Source organism: Drosophila grimshawi, unplaced genomic scaffold (assembly GCF_018153295.1).
Source record: "Drosophila grimshawi isolate 15287-2541.00 unplaced genomic scaffold, ASM1815329v1 contig_311, whole genome shotgun sequence".
Taxonomy (NCBI): Eukaryota; Metazoa; Arthropoda; class Insecta; order Diptera; family Drosophilidae; genus Drosophila; species Drosophila grimshawi.
In genome coordinates this window covers 30,633,598-30,652,284 of record NW_025063098.1, presented here as the reverse complement: position 1 = coordinate 30,652,284, position 18,687 = coordinate 30,633,598, and the positions used below count along the sequence as shown (strand labels likewise).

The following is an 18,687-nucleotide window of genomic DNA, read 5'->3' as shown; positions in this document are numbered from 1 at the left end:
GTGCAAATGACGCAAGTGGTATGTGGCAGACAGCTAACTGTTACAAAACTAAAATAAGCTGCAGACGAGCCTATATATTTTTTATTCGCACAGCATGTTGATATTATAAACTGAATTTTATTTAAATAAAATATATACTGGACTTTATCGCATAACTCACATTAAGGATTGTATTTACCTTTTGTAACTGAGAGCTCAAATAGGCAAATCTACACAACTTAAAGCTATCACTGCCTCACATTAATAAATTTGTTTTAAAAAAATATATCCACATTAATGGGACGCTTTCAACCTTTCATTTCGCCATAGCAGATAATTTTAAGCTGCAATTGAAAGAGCTCTTAATGAAACTTTCTTGTAATTTAAATTTTAATTAAAAAATGTATATATTTTTCGTATGACTGCTCACTTCTAATTTTGTTCCACTGTCTCACAAAAATGTTCTACGTTTTTAACTGCACCAAATAAAAGCACACAGTTTTCCCTAAACTTTCCATGTAAATTATAAATTATAAATTTTGGTTTTCTATAATATTCAACTCGTTCAGTTCAATTTATCCAATTTGAGTTTGTTGAGAAGGTCTACTAAACAAAAAAAAAAAAAATGTATTAACCCATACAATTTCGATGGGTACACATAAACATGTAAATTTTTGTTTTCATTTGTTAGCCAAGAAATTTGAAAAAAAAACAACAACAAAAATACCAAATCGATTGAAATTATGCAAATTGATTGGATGTGGAAATATTGCTGAGTTCCAATCCTGTGTAGCAATAATGACAACAACAATAAAATAACAATAGCTACTCGTATCTACAAAAAAACAACAACAACATAAGTAAAAAAGCCACTGTACAACAACAACCAACTACAACAAACAATTCTACCCTCTCTCTTCTTGCAACTTAAAATTCCAGTAAGAATATTGGGCATGGACGAGAAATTACATCAGAGAATCTTCGATGATAATTTGTCGCTGATTGATACGCCATTGATAGCGGCGATGGGCGGCGCGGCAAGCGGCAGCTATAATTATCCGGGCTCGGTGTCCAACACACAGCTGCACGGCGTACTCAGCTATCCGTTCAATATAAGCGGCTTTCATCAGCGCCACATGGCGGCAGCAGCCGGCGCCGGAAATGAGTCGCCATTTGATATCGTTGATACGGGCTATGGCTACGCCGGCAATGCCAATGCCAATGGCAATGGCAACGGAAACGGAAATACCGGTGTTTACTATCAAAGTATGTGCACATGTTTAAGCATGAACGTAATCAATAAACAATGAATAACTGACCACAAACTATGCAAACTATAAAAACGAAAACAATTATATGATCAGCAGGAGAACAAAATAAAGAGACAGATTATTTTTACACATTCTAGGTAGGGTTTTTTCTTTTTTTGTAATATTTTGAACGTGTTTTGCGCGTTATGTGTCGTCCCCTGTAACTAATTAACTAACACAATCCGTTGCAGGTAAATTAACAATTACTCAACTTTTACTGTTCAACTTTTTATTTATATAAACAAACAAAAATAAAAACAAAAATATATAAAAACAACTGGTGCGCTCCGAGCCCGCCTTTGCTTTGTGCATATTTTTTGGCATTTGCTCAACTTTTATAAATATCGAAACAGTAACAAAAACAGAAACTGCCTTACATACTCGTATATACATTATTCAATATAAACATATATATATATACATATATGTAAAGAATGATTTTATATATGAATACTTTAATTATTCGTTATAAGTTCAATTATGTAGCTTGCCGTTTGTTTTCAATATGTTTTGGAAATTTTTATCGATTTAAAAACAAAAACATTTGCTTCAACTTCGTTACGAACATTTCTGACAGTGAATTTTCTTTGGCATATTTTTTAAAATTCAATTAAATGCGGAACAGGTGTATAAACTTTTTTTTTATATAATTAAACAAAATTTTAATGTTTTCTTATTTGCCTAAATAAAAATCATGAAAACTTAAAAATGTCGTGACAACAAAATTCATTAAAAATCGAATTAAAAGCTGGAAAATACATTTTTGTTACCTTTAATTCAAGCACAATATTTTTTACAAAATTTTTCAATGCACCTGTTTTTTGGAAAAACAAAAAAGTTACAATCACAAATAATTCAACTACTAAGTACAAAGAAAATACGTTACATACATTTCTTTTTAAAACTCAAAAATTTTGTTCAAATGCAAATTTTTTCCAATATGTTTCATATGTTGCGTGTTCCATTTAAATAACAACAAATACAACATCAATATTTACACCAACAAATAAAAAGACCTACTCATTAAATCAAACCATTCAATTTGATAATGCCAGATAAATTCAAGAAAAAACAAACGTTCATTTAATTTTAAGAAAACTATACATTTTTAAAAGACGCAACTCAACTCAAATAATATTTTGATATTTTGATAGTTCAATTTGACAATTACGGGCTTCAAAAAATTTATCTTATTAATATTATACATTTTGCATCTCAGTCGCTCAAATATAATTTGTGATTTCTGTTTATGTGTTTAAAAAAATATTTTGCGCCCTCATAAAACTTTTAATTTTTCTTACTATCCTTTTGGCTTTGCGTGCATTGTCAGATTTTTTACTTACCACAGAACAATTATTACTAATTATTAGTCAGAATATACTACAGTCAGTTATCATATTAAACACATTAATATCATTGACTAAGTGTTCCCAACTTAAAGCAAAAATACAAAAGAAAAACACATACACTTACATAAAACAGAATTTCATCGTTAGTTAATAATATCGCCACTCCCAGCGAACCCCAAATATTTTTACGAGTAGGTTGTAGTTTTTAAAGGCCGACAAATCTATTTATCTACTATTAAATATCTAATAAATAAAATACATTTAGTATTTAGTTGTGTTTTACATAAGCCCCAGCAGCCCCGCTGCACCTGTAGCCCTGCTCCACCCCCTCCCCTGCAGTTAAAAGTAATGAGAATCGATTAACCCAATTGTAGGCAACGAATTTGGAAAATGTATATATATATATATATATATATATATATATAGATATACATTGCTTTTAATTTCGTTAATTATGCTTTACGTTTTTATTATTCGATTATTTCGATAATTTATGGGATGGGAGCTATGTGTCTGGGTCATGGAAATATTATTATGAATATGAATAGAAATGAAAGCCGACTGCAAGTTGGTTAATTAAAATGTAATCCATAACTGGCACCAGCTGTTGCCCCCAACATGATACGCCTTCCCCTTCTCCACCGGCCCCCTTCGCCCTTCGTCGATAATCATTTCTAATTAGGATTATTTACCGTCAATCCCATGACGCAATTGAGTTATGAACAAATGCTGTTGTGCTAATGTTAATTAATATGTTTTAAATGCAATAAAATAAACATAAACAAATGCTGAATAATATAATAATTAATAGTTGTTCCAAAAATATAAATGTTGCATAAGCAATAATAGTTTTAATTAGCTTAAATATTTTATAATTTTAAGCAACAATTCAATTTGAAATTGGAACACTGTCCAATTTTATTTGTCATGTTGGTCGTTCATGTTGGTGGACCCAGTCTGAATGTGCTAATTGTAATATAACTCGAGTATTTTGTGCTCAAAAAGACGATAACTAATGGATAAATCTTTTCAACGTTTTTCTACAATCATTGCGGTCTCAACAATTATGGCACAAACTGAAACTCTGAACACTCATTTTGTCAAAATGCAATTTGAACTCGAAACCCAAAACGCATTGGTCACTTGGGCACGTCTGATGCTGCAGGTGGTCAGGATGTTGAAGTTGACCTCTCAACGGAAATAATCAAGCAACACTTTCAGGTAAGTTGAGACCAGATGCCAATGCATAATTTTTGCTCTCCACGGACACAGACACAGACATTGCAAAGTACTGAGACTACACCGAAAAAAATCACAATAAATTTTAGTAAATCTCCAAGGGTTCTTCATTTTATAAATCAGAAAGTCATTTTCTAAAATTTATGTAGCTTTCGAAAAACTAAAAAAAAAACGTTCTATATATCGGGATGGATTTGTCTAAAATGTAGAAAAATATATCTAATTTACTAGGTGTTGTTTTCCATGTGAGTACCTTACGAGAATTCTTAAAGGAACTTTTTTGTTACTTATAAATAACATTCTAGATTTTATGGCGATTCGAATTAAACTCTAAAATAAAAGCCGTGGTAGTAAATTTCAATACCTGTCTCTGAATTGTATAAAGGATTTTTTTTAAAAGGCTTTGCATTTCTTCCTTTCAAACATGTTTTTCTCTATAAAAGAACAATTTTCTAATGATATAGAAAAAATCGCATAATTTTTGGCTTGTACATTTATGCTAAGCCTTTCTAGTCATTAAAAATTGTTTTCTAATATTTAGACTTTATTTCTGCAATTTTTTTTTTTTAAATTAGGTTTGCATTTTTTTTTATAAAAATGAGCATTTGCAATTCCACATTTTATAAACTTATTAATAACAATAAAAATTATTTCTAAAGATAATATACCATATTCTTTTTGGCGCTTAATGGAAGCCTTTCAAATTTTTTGAATTTCTTTTCTTATATTTTGCAATTTTTTCCAAGAACTAATTTTAGTAATAAACGTGATTTAATTTTAAGGCGGTTTACTAAAATTTGGGACTATATGTTTTTTTCTAAGTGTACTGAATATATGTTTGTTGCGCAAAACGTTTTTACAATTTTCGTTTACAAAAAAAAAAAAAAACAAATGTGGTGCAGAGTACCTGCCACACAGCACTGGATAGCTGCCGTGAGGATCCCGGCTGCTCAACATCATTGCAGCCGATGCTGATGCATTGTGAGCTGCATCGCTGTAATCGTAATGCGTGCATGACATCATTGCAGTCATTCTACAAAGGACCACACGAGGACCTCAATCTGGACATTGCCTTTTGTCTATGCAAGTAAGTGGCAGCAGCTGTAGCAGCAGCAACAATAGCAATAACTACAACAACAGCACACATTTTTCCACTCTCTTTCCAGAAAATCCACTAGCAGCAACAACAATAATAATAGTCCCAGCCAGCAGAATGGCAATCGGCATGACATGTGCATGATTGCACAGGAAAAACTGCATCCCGTCTGCGCACAGAGGCCACCCGATAGCAATAATCCCGCCAGCTCCAATGGCATTTATTACCATCCGCCGCCAGCTTGCCACGTTGTGGCAGACAGCTGCAAGGAGGATCGCGAGTGCAGGTGAGTCCACTCACATATTCAGATAGTCATAGTTATATGCCCCGTGCCGTCTCCATAATTCAAATGCTCGCTAAGCGGAAGCGGAAATATGCGCATCGCATGTCATATCCGCTCTGCTCGTTTTAATCTCTCTGTGTGTGTGCGTGTTTGTGAGTGTGCGGGTCTGTATGTAAATCATTTTTGGGTCCGCAATTCAATTAAACAAAATTCAATTTCGTGTACTTATTGAATTATATGAACAGAGAGCGGCCGCAACTGCTATGATGACATTTTTGTCAAATTCATTTAGCTGAACACAGCTGAAAATACCAAATTTACAGACAATAACTCAAATTGTACACGCTCAAAAAAATCAAGCAGAAATTTAGAAAATCGCCCTAAAACAAGAAAGATGTCCTTGATTTTGTAAATAATTCTGAATATAGGGAAAAAAAAATGTCAAAATTTTTTACGCTTTACCTAAGTCAACGCCAACAACATTTTTTAGAAAATCGCCCTGAAATTTGACAATCCGCCTTGAATATTAAAAAGTTATTCGTGTTCTTAGAAATAATATCTAAATATAAGAAGTAGGGCTTCATAAAATTAGAAAGGCTTGGCCCAAATCGATAAACCCAAAAAATATAGTGCTGCTCTTTCTCGATATTTTCCCTAATGAAGTATTGTTTTCCATATCGTAGCTATGCTCAAGTTTTTAGTTGCTAAATTGAATGAAGTAAATGATTTAGGTTTATTTCTAGAGAGTCAATTAAAGTTCGATTGTCATATTAAACTCCTTGTCAACAAAGTATTTCAAATTCTTTGTCTTTTTAATATAAATTTGATGACCCTATTGTACGACCAATTTTAGAATTCGAATCCTGTTTGTAGTCTCCTCAATATCCGATTCACAAAATCAAATCAGGGTTTTATTATTTTAATTTAAGTTTAAATATTACATTATATTTGTATTATAACTGAATTTATTTTCTATTTTTTATATTTTTCTGTGTCGACTGATATTAGTCGACATTAAATAAATAAATAAAATTCGGAGTGTTTTTTTGCTGAGTGTAAGCAAAGCCGGAAAGCCCAAAACACAGGCAACAGCTTAAGTTGTGTGCGACTTGCTTGCCAAAATGCGCGTCATCGTCAAACGGGGCGTTAAATTACCACTTTGTGCACAGCTCTTCATTAAACACGCCACGACATGGCACGAGGCAACCACACACCACACACATCACACACACACACACAGGAAGAGGAAGCAGGCAACACTTTGAGCCACTCCAGCAAAGCAGCCAAAACTTGAAGCCAGGCCGCGAATGTGTCAAATACAAAGTAAAGTGATAAATACGATGCATGTCATGACTGTAAGTGTGTGTGTGTGTATGTGTATGTATGTGTGGGGGCGTTTGTGTTTGTTGTCATGTTACAGCTGAACAAGCGCAGCGAACGTGGCGTCGACTGTGGTTGTGAAAATTAATTGCCTTTTAAGTGAATCTCACTTGCTTTAGTAAACAACTAAATCGGACTAATGACGCTCATTTTGTATGCTGCTCTGCTCGCTCTGTGTGCATGTGTGTGTGGATGGTGTTAAAGAAAAGTCAAACTGCAGTTGGCCTTTCGCTATTCGAGTGCTTACACTCAGCAAAAAAAATTAACCTGAATTTTAGTAAGTGTCCTAGTAAAAACCCCATTATTATTCAGAAAGTAAATTCATAAAAATTGTTGTTTGTGACCAACTACAAAACAGGGCTTTGCATTTCTTAATTTTAGTTTGCAATTTTCTAAGAAGTATAATTTCCAGGATGTTGTTTCGTATTTAAAATTTTATTTAAATTTAATTTAGTTTATTTTTACCTTTTGTATTTTTTTTTGTGTCAAATGAGTTTAGCTGACAAAAACGGAATAAATGACAGAATTTGGAAATCATTTACAATTTTAAAAAAGGTTTTTTAAAAATATTAGGGCTACTATTTAAATTCTTTAGAAATGCATTTCTTAATAATAGAAAATAAATATTTGGAATTGTTTTTTTTAACTAAAGCTTACTGTGATTTTTTTTACCAAGTATATGTTGACTTATTACGGATAAGACGCGTTGCATGCATTGTGCAGCATTGTGAGGTACATTTGATTGGCTGCCTGGTCGATGTTGAGAAGTTGGCTTTATTTTACCGCTTAGATGGCTGCCTCAATATGCCACGTGCGGCAAGAGGAACACTTCAATTGCAATGCATACATTTACGTAATCGAATCATCATTTATATAAGCATTCTAATTGGCAAATGCCCAGTGAAAAGAAATCACTCAAAATTATGTAATTATATTGAGTAGTTTATCTGCTTGAAATTATAATTATGCTTAGTCCAGTCCCGTGCTGAAGATAATGCGTATTGTTTGGTCTCATTACTCTGCTGCTTGTCGATAAACTTGCAACAGCTATTCAGATGGCAACATGTATGTTACAGGTTTCACTTGTCTGCACTGCATTGTTTTACGCATATTACGCATACGCCGTGTTGCAACTAAAGCCACAGCATCAAAGATTTTACAAGCAGAAAGAGTGAGCTGAGTCGTAAACCTGATGCCATAAATTGTGTAGCTATTTTGCGGTGGTGTGGCAGAAACATCTGCAGTCCCATGAAATGCAGTAGAATATGCCAAGAGTAATGCCAACATAAATTGCAGCACATCAATCTCAGACTCCGACTGAAGCTAGCTACAAGGAGAGACTGCAGGTAACGGGGCATACTTACTCACAGCCGTATTGGAGGACAGACAAGAACTGCAACTTACACTCAGAAAAAACATTGCCATTCATTTTAAAAATGCACCTTATTACACAGAAATTAAATTTCCAGTATGGAAACAAAATATGTTTTCTTATATTTAGAATTTATTTCTAAAATCAAGAAAAACTTTCTGGTATACTGGCCAATTTTTTAAATTCAAGGTTTTTTTCTGAGTGTACAGAAGGACAGACGTGAAGTGCATACACACCAAGGCAAGCACACATACATGTTAAAACTCTGATTTTTATTTTTCTCTGTTTACTCTAATCGCCACAGAGTCAAATTGGAGTATTATGAACAGGCCAGTGCCGGATTACAAAAAAATAAAATAAAATAAAGTAACAATATAGCACATGTTAACACTCAGATTTTTATTTTTGCTATGTTTACTAATCGCCAGAAACTTAAGTTCAAGTATTAAATAAATAAAAAAATTAAGTTAATTAAAAACCTATTAGCACTTTGATTCTTTTTCTGTTTTCTAATCAAGACAAGAAAAAATAAATTTATGAATTGAAACAAAAGTCTCCACAAATTGAAGTTGGAGTATAAAAAAATAATTAAACACTCGAATTTTTTTTACCACAGACTTTAATTGGAGTATTAAAAAAAAGAAACACATTTTAACATTCTTGTTATTCTATTTACTTCTTTCTCTATTTACTTTATCGCTGCAGACTTAAGTTGGAGTACTACGAGCAGGCCTGTGCCGTGGACAGTGTGACGAAGAAGTGTGCCGGCCGCCCGAGCGGCTGTCGGACTGCAATGATTGGCATATTGGGCACCATGCTGCGGACCACATGCGCCTGCCAGAACACGGATACCCAGCATCTCTACCAGTGCGTCGGGTGGCGACGTCTGCTTTGGATGAATCCCTGTGTGGGTGAGTAGAAGAGAGAGAGAGAGAGAGAGAGAGAGAGAACTCGATTTGGGGAGGGGGAGAGGAAACTAACTGTGGAAATGAATGTTGCATGCTTTGCAGTTGAGGCACAAAAGGATTTTCATATGAAGCGTTTGGCCGAATTGGGTTTCCTAACAACGACGACGACGACAACAACAACAACAACGACGACGACGACAACAACGCGTGCACCACCAGTAACAGCACCACCTGCACCACCACCGAAACCGACGACGACAACAACAACAACAACAAACAGCTTGCAAACGAAGCAGACGCCAAGGAAACCAGCAACGCATATCTTCAAGGTAAGTGCCACAGAGTAAAGCTAATTATGTGTGGAGAGAACTGTGACAACAGCATGTCAGGCTATCCGATTAACAAGATTTAACAAGAGTTACCACCACCAGCTTGTTCGTCCTTTCGGCATTCGTTATCCTTCAATCCATGCCAAGCGCACAATGTTGTTGTTATATATATTGTGGCACACAGCATCGAGTATCGAGTCTGAATGCAAACCGACAAAGCAATCAATTTCTGACCTGCTATAGGGGGAGGGGCAGCAGCTGCTGCTGCTGCAAAAAGATTAAGTGCCGTGCATAAAAATATAAAAAAAAAAATAATTCTCGAGTCCGCATTGGAAACTTTAAAACACATTTTTCTGTCTTCTTTTCATATATCAACTATACGCATAATAACAATCGCAAAACCACAAAAAAATGAAAATAAATAAATATTAAAAAACGCATAACTGTGAAACAAAATTGATAAACCACCAAAAACCACCACCGAGAGCAGGCAAAGGAGAAATCGGAGCCAGCATCTGTGGAACACAATTATCTCGATCCGCCCGATTCGGTGCCGTTGCACAGCGGAAACGATGCCAGCGGAAATGGCGGAAATGACGATTATCATGGCGGCAATGAACACGACAATAATCACGGCAAGACCCATCCACATGGACACGGAAACGGAAATGGCAATGGGAATGGGGGGAATGGGAATGGGAATGGAAATCGACGGCAGAACAGCAACAACAACAACAATAAAAATGGTGGCCTTGGCAGGCAGGGCGTAGATTTCGATGATCCGGTAATTTTTGTTGACCAAATGGAAACAACAGAATTTGTGCACAGCATCAGCCACACAGAACCGACAACCACAACGACCACAACAATGCTGACCACAACAACAACCCAGCCGCCAAGTAAGTAAATGCACCGCAGCCCAAACCCCATTTTGTGCGAATCCGAGTCCAGTGCGTTTGGCTTTTCACATACACATAGATAGAGCCGCAGGCTGTCGACAGCCGTTAACTGCACTCAGAAAAATTTCGCACAGTATGTCGCCCTGAAAGCCAGCAAGATTTTCTTTTTTTCAAAAACAATTTAGAAATATGTGAAATACAATGTTAAAAACATTCGAAAGGCTTTTTCCAATTTTTATTGTGATACATATTTCTTATAGAAATTATTTCGAAAAGTAGAACATCGCCGTGAAGACTAGAGAAATTTTTTAGAAATCATATTTACATATAAAAAACAACGTTTTTACAAATTAGAAATGTATTTCCTATATTTTTCTTAAATATATTTCTTAATAGGAAAAAAAGCAACAAATTCTAAAATTTATAAAGGCTTATATAATATTGTAGACTCTATTTCTGAAAAGCGAAAGCAAATACTGATTCCCTTTTTAAATTAATTAGATACTTATTACATTTCTATCTCGATTACCATATTAGAGTTTAGCTGATGTCGTCCTTTTTTAAATTATATATTAAAAGGTTTGTGTATGTCAAATCTTAAGATACTAATTTTTCAAATTATTAATAACAATAAATAATACAAAACAATTGATAATAATAGTATATGAAAACGCTTTACGTTAGACATATCCACTTATAAGTAAAATAAGGATGGAAGGGAATTATATCAATATTCGCGCTTAATTTAAAATATAGAAATCCATATAAAAAAAATTATATTAATAAAATATTAGTGGAAAGGAATTTTATCGATATTTGAGTTTCAATTGAGTTATTATCCTCAAACTAAGAAAAGATAAACGGGGTTTTTTTTTAGAGATATACTTTCTGAAAATAATAAGGTCAATTTGAAAGATTTATTTTTTGAGTGCTTCCCTCTCATGGGAAGCTATATTCCATTTTCCGTACCAAAAAATAAAGTAAATATTCTGCTATATTTTTACAGAGCGCCCGAGTGATTTGCTTTATGTATTGTCATTTAAACTTTTGCCGACTTTATCACAATTAGCGTGTACCGTGGGACGACACAGTCATGATAAGCATCACCACCACCCAGTTCTTAAACCAAACCGCCTCTTCCCTCAACCCCCTTTATAATGGCTACGCATTTAAGTTTTTAAAATTGCATAATTCATGTGGTCGATGTGGTTCTGTGGCTAATTAAAGCAACAACTCAACGCGGCGTGAATGCCACATTTATGTTGCAATATAACTGTATATTAAAGTGCAGCATTAAACGCATGACTGTGTATGCGTGTTTGGTGTGTGTGTGTGTGCAACCATTAACCGGAAATGAGTTTGTTTTTGGGTCTTATGACAATTTCTCGCATATTGCGCAGCTCCCAAAGATGGCCATTGTCGACGAGCGTGTATTTTAAATTAAATTTAGCCATAATAGAAGGATGAATAACTGTACAAACGAGCACTTGAGCGATTCTTTGCGATATTTATACATTAATATCGAATAAAAAATCCAAACTCAGAAATAAAATTGCCTTAAATTTTAGAAATTTGCTAGTCTTTTGGCATCAAGGGTAAGAAATTTGCTAGTCTTCTGACATCAAGGGTAAATCAGCTTATTAATCAGAACGTATATTTTTAGAAACCAGAGATTTTCTTTTCTTAAATTCAGGGTACATTTTTGTAGTGTTTAAGAAAAAATATGTTTAATTTCCAGAGTGTGTTTGACATGTGAAAAAAAATTATTAATAAATATTAGTATTTTACGATTTCATTTAGACAAACAAATTGTACTCTAATATTTTTGTGCAATTATTGTTTAATGTATGATTTTCATATAAGCCATCCTTTCGGATTTTATGAATTCCCCAGTTAAATAATTTTCTGACATTTGAAGTAAAACTAACTTAATTTAAAGTTAAACTAATTTTTGGGAAATAGTCATCTCAAGTGTTATTCTAATATTTTTAAGTAATTAGTGTTTATTGTGCTTTTCAAATTGAATTCACAAAGAGTTATCGCTTATCTCCCCTCATTTAATAAGTACTTCTTCAAATTGTGCATTTTACAGACAAACCCGTTTACAAATTCCATTGCAAATGTAAATGAGTTTGTTTGTTTGCCGCACTTCTATCAACGGAATTACATACACGCACATGCATTATATACATAAATATTTATGTATTTTTATGTATAAATGGCCTTTAGACGTTATTTATACTGTTGGGACAGTTGCGTGCATATTTTGTTTAAATTGTTTGTTGTTTAGTCGTCGAGTTGTGCAGTTTGCATGTCTCATCTATAATTGATTTCGGGCCAACAACAGAATTTAAAAGTTTGCTTTAAAGTGTAATGCGAACTAAATAGTTGTGAATTATTTACTTAACGCAACTAAATGACCCACTCAAGCAAAACACATTTATGACTAACTAAAAATGTAAACAAGATCTGAGCTGCTTTGTTGTTGATTTATTGACAAAGTTTTGAGCTACACTTGTGGGCCAAGTAAATGCCCAGAGCGCTACTAAAAATAGCTTGGGCAAGGTTCGTTAGCTTTTATTGTTCAGGCAACACTTTGCATACCTTTGGCCTGCAGACCACCAATTAACACACTCTCCCATCGAAGGGGGCACCCCTCTCAACGGCCGACGCACATGCACAATACTGTGGCAAACACATCACTAACTTGCCCCCAACCCCATCGCTCAAAATTATGGCTTCTCTTAATGAATGACGCACAGCAGTCCGATAGTTTTCGAATAAAGGTAAAATAGAAAATCTTTATTTATTTCATGTCAACTAAAGTTAGGTGACATAAAAATTTCAAAATTAAAAAAAAAATTTAATTAAAATTTTAAATATTATATTTTAGTTAAAAATTTAAAATTAGATATATTTACAAGATATATAGGGTTATTTAAATACAAAATAATCCAACATTTATTGCCTGAATTGGAGAAAACAGAAAAATTCCAATCAGACCAACAATTTAAAATAGGTAGTGAGTTAATTTAGTAAGTTAAGATGACAAAGTAAAAATTGTATTCACGAGGCAATAAAGGTGACTAGGAGAGCTCTAGAAAGTAATGTTTAAAGAAAACCGAGTTCTTAGTTCTGTTATTCAGATACTCAGAAATCCACGTTAGAATTTTAGTAGGAAATCCCAATAAGTTTACTTTCATAGACCGTACTGTACTCGTAGTTGGGCAACTAATCAAATTCACAACTACAAGAATTTTTTCACTTTCACTGGACATTCACCAATCCACATAACAAATGTTGGACCATTTCACATTTAAATACCCCAGGAATCATAAAAGTTTCTTGTTTTTTTTTTTGTAATTTAAATTTAATTTAAAATTTGTATATTTAATATATAAGGTAAATTTAAGCTGATGCATTTCTTATTTATTTTACAATATTTTATTTACACTTTTGGCAATTTTCTTTTATTTTTTTCTAGGAAACTGCGTGGTGCAGCGACCTCATCAGAGTGATCAATTAATACGCGAAGGCAGCAGCAAAAGGGTGTGTAATAATAATAATATATGATACTATGATTAACATTATTCATATAAATTAATATACATATATGTATATATGGCTACAATTGTGTATGGCTACAATTGTTGCATAAGCGTAACTGCCACAAATCGCCGACAATTTACAGCAATTAAAAGGTTTTCATTTGAATAAAACGTGTGGCAAGCTTTTTTCCATCAACAGAGGAGCGCATTTTATTTAACCTTGCTTGTTTTCGAGCAAAGTTCAGAAAGTGTTATTAAAATGCATTTGCATAACTGAAAAGTTTCGCAAACAAAACAAACGAAACAACTTTCAGTTGCAGCCCAACAAGTTGAAGGTGTGTGTGCGAGTGTATTTGTGTGTGTGTGTGCCTCGCTTACGTGTCGGCACGTGCCCCAACGAAAAGATATTACCACATTTAACAACGTCATAAAAAAGAGGCTATGGAAACGCATACACAACACAACAATATGTGCAAAAAAAAAAACACGTGAGAATGTTGCAGTTGCAGGGCGTAACCGACAGTGAAATACCCTGATACTAATAAGTAAATGGAATAACCGGTATTATGAATAAGCCTCTTTTAAGAAAAGTGAGAAAGAAAAAACCATAAAGTTATTTACAGGTTTCAATTTATTCAAATTTAATTAAAATTAAAAGAAAAAAATTAAGTTTAAAGTAAGGAAAGTAAAGAAAATGAACAAACGATATAATGGCACCACTTTTCAAATGTGCATTTATAATTATGAAAACTAGAAATAAATAAACGATTTTAATAAAGAATGTGTAAGTGGTGCAATTATTTGTTCCCTGCTTTACACTTATACCTTCAAGTAAAAAATATGTATATTGAAAAGAATTCGAGGAAGAATTCGTACTAACTTTAGCTTTTAGGGGAATACTAAATAATTTAAATTAAAAAACAGCATTTGAAAAATTGTAAAATTTATGGTTTATTTTATTTTCAATCGTAAGAAAATATGTCTTAGTGGTGCTATAATTTTTTTGGTCCTGTATGTAGCTTAATCGATCTGAGGCTATCGAATATTTATCGTTTTCCCAACATTCTAGTAGACGTAGCACACCAAATAACATTTTGTCCGACCCAGGCACAGACAAGTATATGTTGCAAGTTTCAGGGCTTTAACTTCAGACGGGCAAACAACATGATAGATATTGCACAAAGCCAATATACTCATTTGTGCCTTCGGTAACAGTGTACAATAAACATAAATAAGAGAAGTGCACTTTGGCCACTTTTCTTTTCACTAGCCAACAACAGCAGTTTTGTGGCAAGTGCAATGCAATTAGTGCCAAATTGCCGTCTACCTCCTGCAACATCGAGGCATATGCGTAATGTAATGCCTGCCACATGCGACGAACCGTCTTGGCCCGATAAATTTTGCCGAGTACCCCGACTAAAACTTCTTACATATTTACTTTATTTTGCAGATCTACTCATTGGACGATGCCGAATGCAGCGAACTGTGCAGCTGTGGCGACTCCCTCACCCTCACCTGCCACGCCCTCTGCGTCCCCTTCGCTCCCTGCCGCACAGCGCTGGCATTCTACAGTCACGCTTCGCCGGCTTATCAGGCGTTTCGTGGCCGTTGCCTCTGCTACTCGGGACGTTTCATCTGCATGAAGCCGCCGCTCGGGGACTACATTCTGCCAGGTGAGTTGCAACCAAATAGTCACCTACACTCAAAAAAAAAAAAAATAATAAATCAGCCCTGAATCTAACTCACCCTATCATTCAGAAGGTATATTTCTAAAAATCAGGATTTTTCTCTTTTATTTTATTAGTAAACTAGTATATTATTATATTATATTTGAAATGGTTTATAAATTCAAATAATTTAATTTGAAAAAAAACTTACTTACGTTTTTCTAGAATTCACTATATTATCTAAGATAGCCTTTATAATTTTTAGACATTTCTACTTACATTTCGAAATTAATCCTCAGGAAAAACTCGCTAGGTATCAGGCGATTTTTTCAAATTCGGTTCGATTTATTTCTGAGTGCACCCAGCCAGTCAGTCATCCAGTTATCCAACTACAGTAGTTACCGTTCGTTTGATGCGTCGTCACTTCCATTATATGCTGAAGCATAAATTTCATTGCTGTGTGTGTGTTTATGTGTGTGTGTTTTGCCTTTCTGAAAGTAGTCTGTTAGCCATTTGCCGTTGAGCACTTTACGATTATCGCCGGCGACAGGCCAAATGACGGAAGAGGAGCGTAGCTGACACAAGTCTGCTCCATTTTGCCAGACAGTTCCCTCCGGGATTAACGCTAACAATATTTTAAAAGAACAGCCCTTGGCTGATGCTATATTCTTATGGCAGACCAGACCAAGCCAGGCCAGCCAGCTGCACTTTGTCGTTACTTTATGTCCGATTCAAAAAAAAAAACGAGATTGTCCAAGGTTGAGTATTGGTCTAGTCTTCATGCCGAACACATCTGTTTCTTGGAGTCGTCGTGTAAATCATGCATTTCACATTTGCTGAGATTTATGGCAAACTCTCCCTCTCTCTATCTCTCTCATTGCAGGTGGAATCTTTCTGCTGTTGGGTTACAGTGCCGCAGACGAGGCCCTATTGCGACCCCATACCAATCTGGGGGTCCAAGATGCTGTGCGTGCTTTGCAACAATACGTGACAACCTACATCAATAATCAGGTGAGTCAGCGGCAGTAGAGTTAAGCTCCCCTTCCGATTTGGGGCTATTTTATGTATTAATTGTAATTTTTCTGGATACTCTGATGCCGAAGGTATAAAAGATTATATTGGGTTTGAAGCTGTAGCTCTGAATCAAATATTTATGTTGTTTTCTTTCTCACTTTTTAAGTGGTCGGTCAATTCTTAAAAGTTCCCTAAATTTAGAAATTAAAAAAAAAACCTTAGCACTTTATCTTAATAAAAATAAATCCAAAAACAAGAAAGTTCTAAAAAATTTGTTTATTTATTTTTTTGCGAATTGCAGACCCAGTGCACACTGACGCTGTTCAATATGACCGAGGAGAACATAATAATTGCCGCTCGGCTGCCACACGATGGCAAATTGAAGGACATTGAACTGCTTCGCAGGGAAAAGGTTTGTATTTGATATTATTATTATTATTATTAATATTATTATTACTATTATTATTATCAATAATAATACTATTATTATTATTATTATTATTATTTGCAGGATGAATGCACCGCGATACTGAAGACGATCAGTCACCATATCAACACCGAGCACAATGAGCTCCAATCCCACCGACTGTTGAGCATTTTCAAAATGTCCGAGGTGGATGTTGTCTGGCCGGAAAGTACGAGTGCCGCTCGAAGTGGCCAGACAGCAGCAGGCAATCGCCTGTTATCGCTGCTCCTGCTCCTGGCCCTGACAGTCACCGTCCATTGTGCGTCCGCGCTGCGTATGAGTAATGTTTTTGCGATGACGTCGACAACATGACAAAGCAGTTGAAACTGCAACGGAAATTGTATGTAGCTTAACTTGTAAGGTGATTGCTGGGTTTGGGATTCTGGGGTACACAAAATGTGGCATTTTGGAGCTGTGAGCGGTGCTCACTAAATACGATGATAAACTAACGTAAAAATACTTATATACATAGCGCACATAGGAAAAGCAAAAAAAGAAGAAAAAAATAAATAATAATATATAGTTGTATGTAGCTACCAGAAGAAAACAAAAACAAAAAAACCTATCGAATATTCAGCAGCATTAAATGTTAGTTAAGCTGGGCTTACACATAATGGCGAAGAGTACTGCTAGATACGCGTGAACATCTGACAGATTGCAACGCTTTCGCCAGAGATTATCGCTCGTATCTAAACACATAATCTGAGATATATGGCTGCAAGCTGCAAGAGACACACCAGAAGATTTTCACACTTGCAATTTTAAATGGAACAACAGAAAAATAAATATGATCTCCTGTCAGATCTCTTTGGCGCCAAAGGCTCCTCACTATTTTATTCGGAAAGAATGTGGCTTTCTAAAACCGGTGTTTACATTTCTACATTTCTGAGTAGATTTTTCTTAAATTTAAAAAAAAATATGTCTAATTTCCAGGGTCTTGTTTTCAATTACGGTTTGCAATGTTATTCTTAATCACACAAATGATTTCTAATAAAATAGCAATAAAGTCGCCATATTTTTTTCCAATATTTTGAAATTATTTCAACTTTTTATTGCGATTTTCATTCTAGGGCAATTTTCTAAAACTAAATACGTCGTCGTCTGAGTGTATGCATAAAAACCAATATACTCTCTCTGGGCGAACGATTTTCTAACCCATTGTCCGTTATTTTATATTCATTTTTTCTTGGCTCCTAAATGCACTAAAAATGTGGCCATAGTTAAAATGTAAAAATTAAGCAGCCTAGCCAAATATAATTTAATACATTTTGAGTTACCAGATAGTGTAAATACCCTTACCAGTGTGTGTGAACATTGGTCTCTATCTGCAGAGTTGTCACTGCAACATTTAATATGCAATTTCTAGCCGAAACATATAATATATTGCAGCACTGACAGCATGTGTAAGCCCGTATTTTGACTCAAATATCCAGCAGCATTAAATGTGAGTTAGAGAGTAGAGTTCGGCATCTACATATACGTATAAACATATAAAATAAAAAATTAGCAAAATGTGTTGTATACTTTTAGGATGATATTGGCAGATATTTGGGGCGCTTTATTGTTAACTTGCAGATACGATCTTACTTTTTGATACGTACTAAAAGTAATAAGATACACCAATCGAATAACGATAACGAGAACGATTAACTTTAAATATACTCAGAAGTGAATGAAATGAAACTGCTGTCTAAATAATAATTATATTAAAACTATTGGAATATATATATCTACTTACTTATAATGATATTAGAGCAAAAAATATATTCATAATGAAGATAATTGAAAAATTGAGTAAAATAAAGGGTGTGTAAATAGACTTGGTAAGCACTGTAAAGTTGACATTTC

The 18,687-nt window shown here is 34.4% G+C and overlaps 1 protein-coding gene across 1 annotated transcript in view; it reads left to right on the top strand.

The window, feature by feature from the left end:
• LOC6569699 overlaps positions 1–17,331 on the top strand; it is a 75,166-nt gene extending 57,835 nt beyond the window's left edge. The window contains exons 8-19 of the mRNA XM_001995814.3: positions 919–1,245; positions 3,804–3,859; positions 4,780–4,964; positions 5,044–5,259; positions 8,714–8,919; positions 9,019–9,245; positions 9,736–10,144; positions 13,629–13,693; positions 15,143–15,365; positions 16,243–16,370; positions 16,675–16,785; positions 16,885–17,331. Of these exons, the coding sequence (XP_001995850.3) occupies positions 919–1,245; positions 3,804–3,859; positions 4,780–4,964; positions 5,044–5,259; positions 8,714–8,919; positions 9,019–9,245; positions 9,736–10,144; positions 13,629–13,693; positions 15,143–15,365; positions 16,243–16,370; positions 16,675–16,785; positions 16,885–17,151 (2,420 nt within the window). The 3' untranslated portion in view covers positions 17,152–17,331. The remainder of the gene's footprint in view (positions 1–918; positions 1,246–3,803; positions 3,860–4,779; positions 4,965–5,043; positions 5,260–8,713; positions 8,920–9,018; positions 9,246–9,735; positions 10,145–13,628; positions 13,694–15,142; positions 15,366–16,242; positions 16,371–16,674; positions 16,786–16,884) is intronic.
• The last annotated feature ends 1,356 nt before the right edge of the window (positions 17,332–18,687 follow it).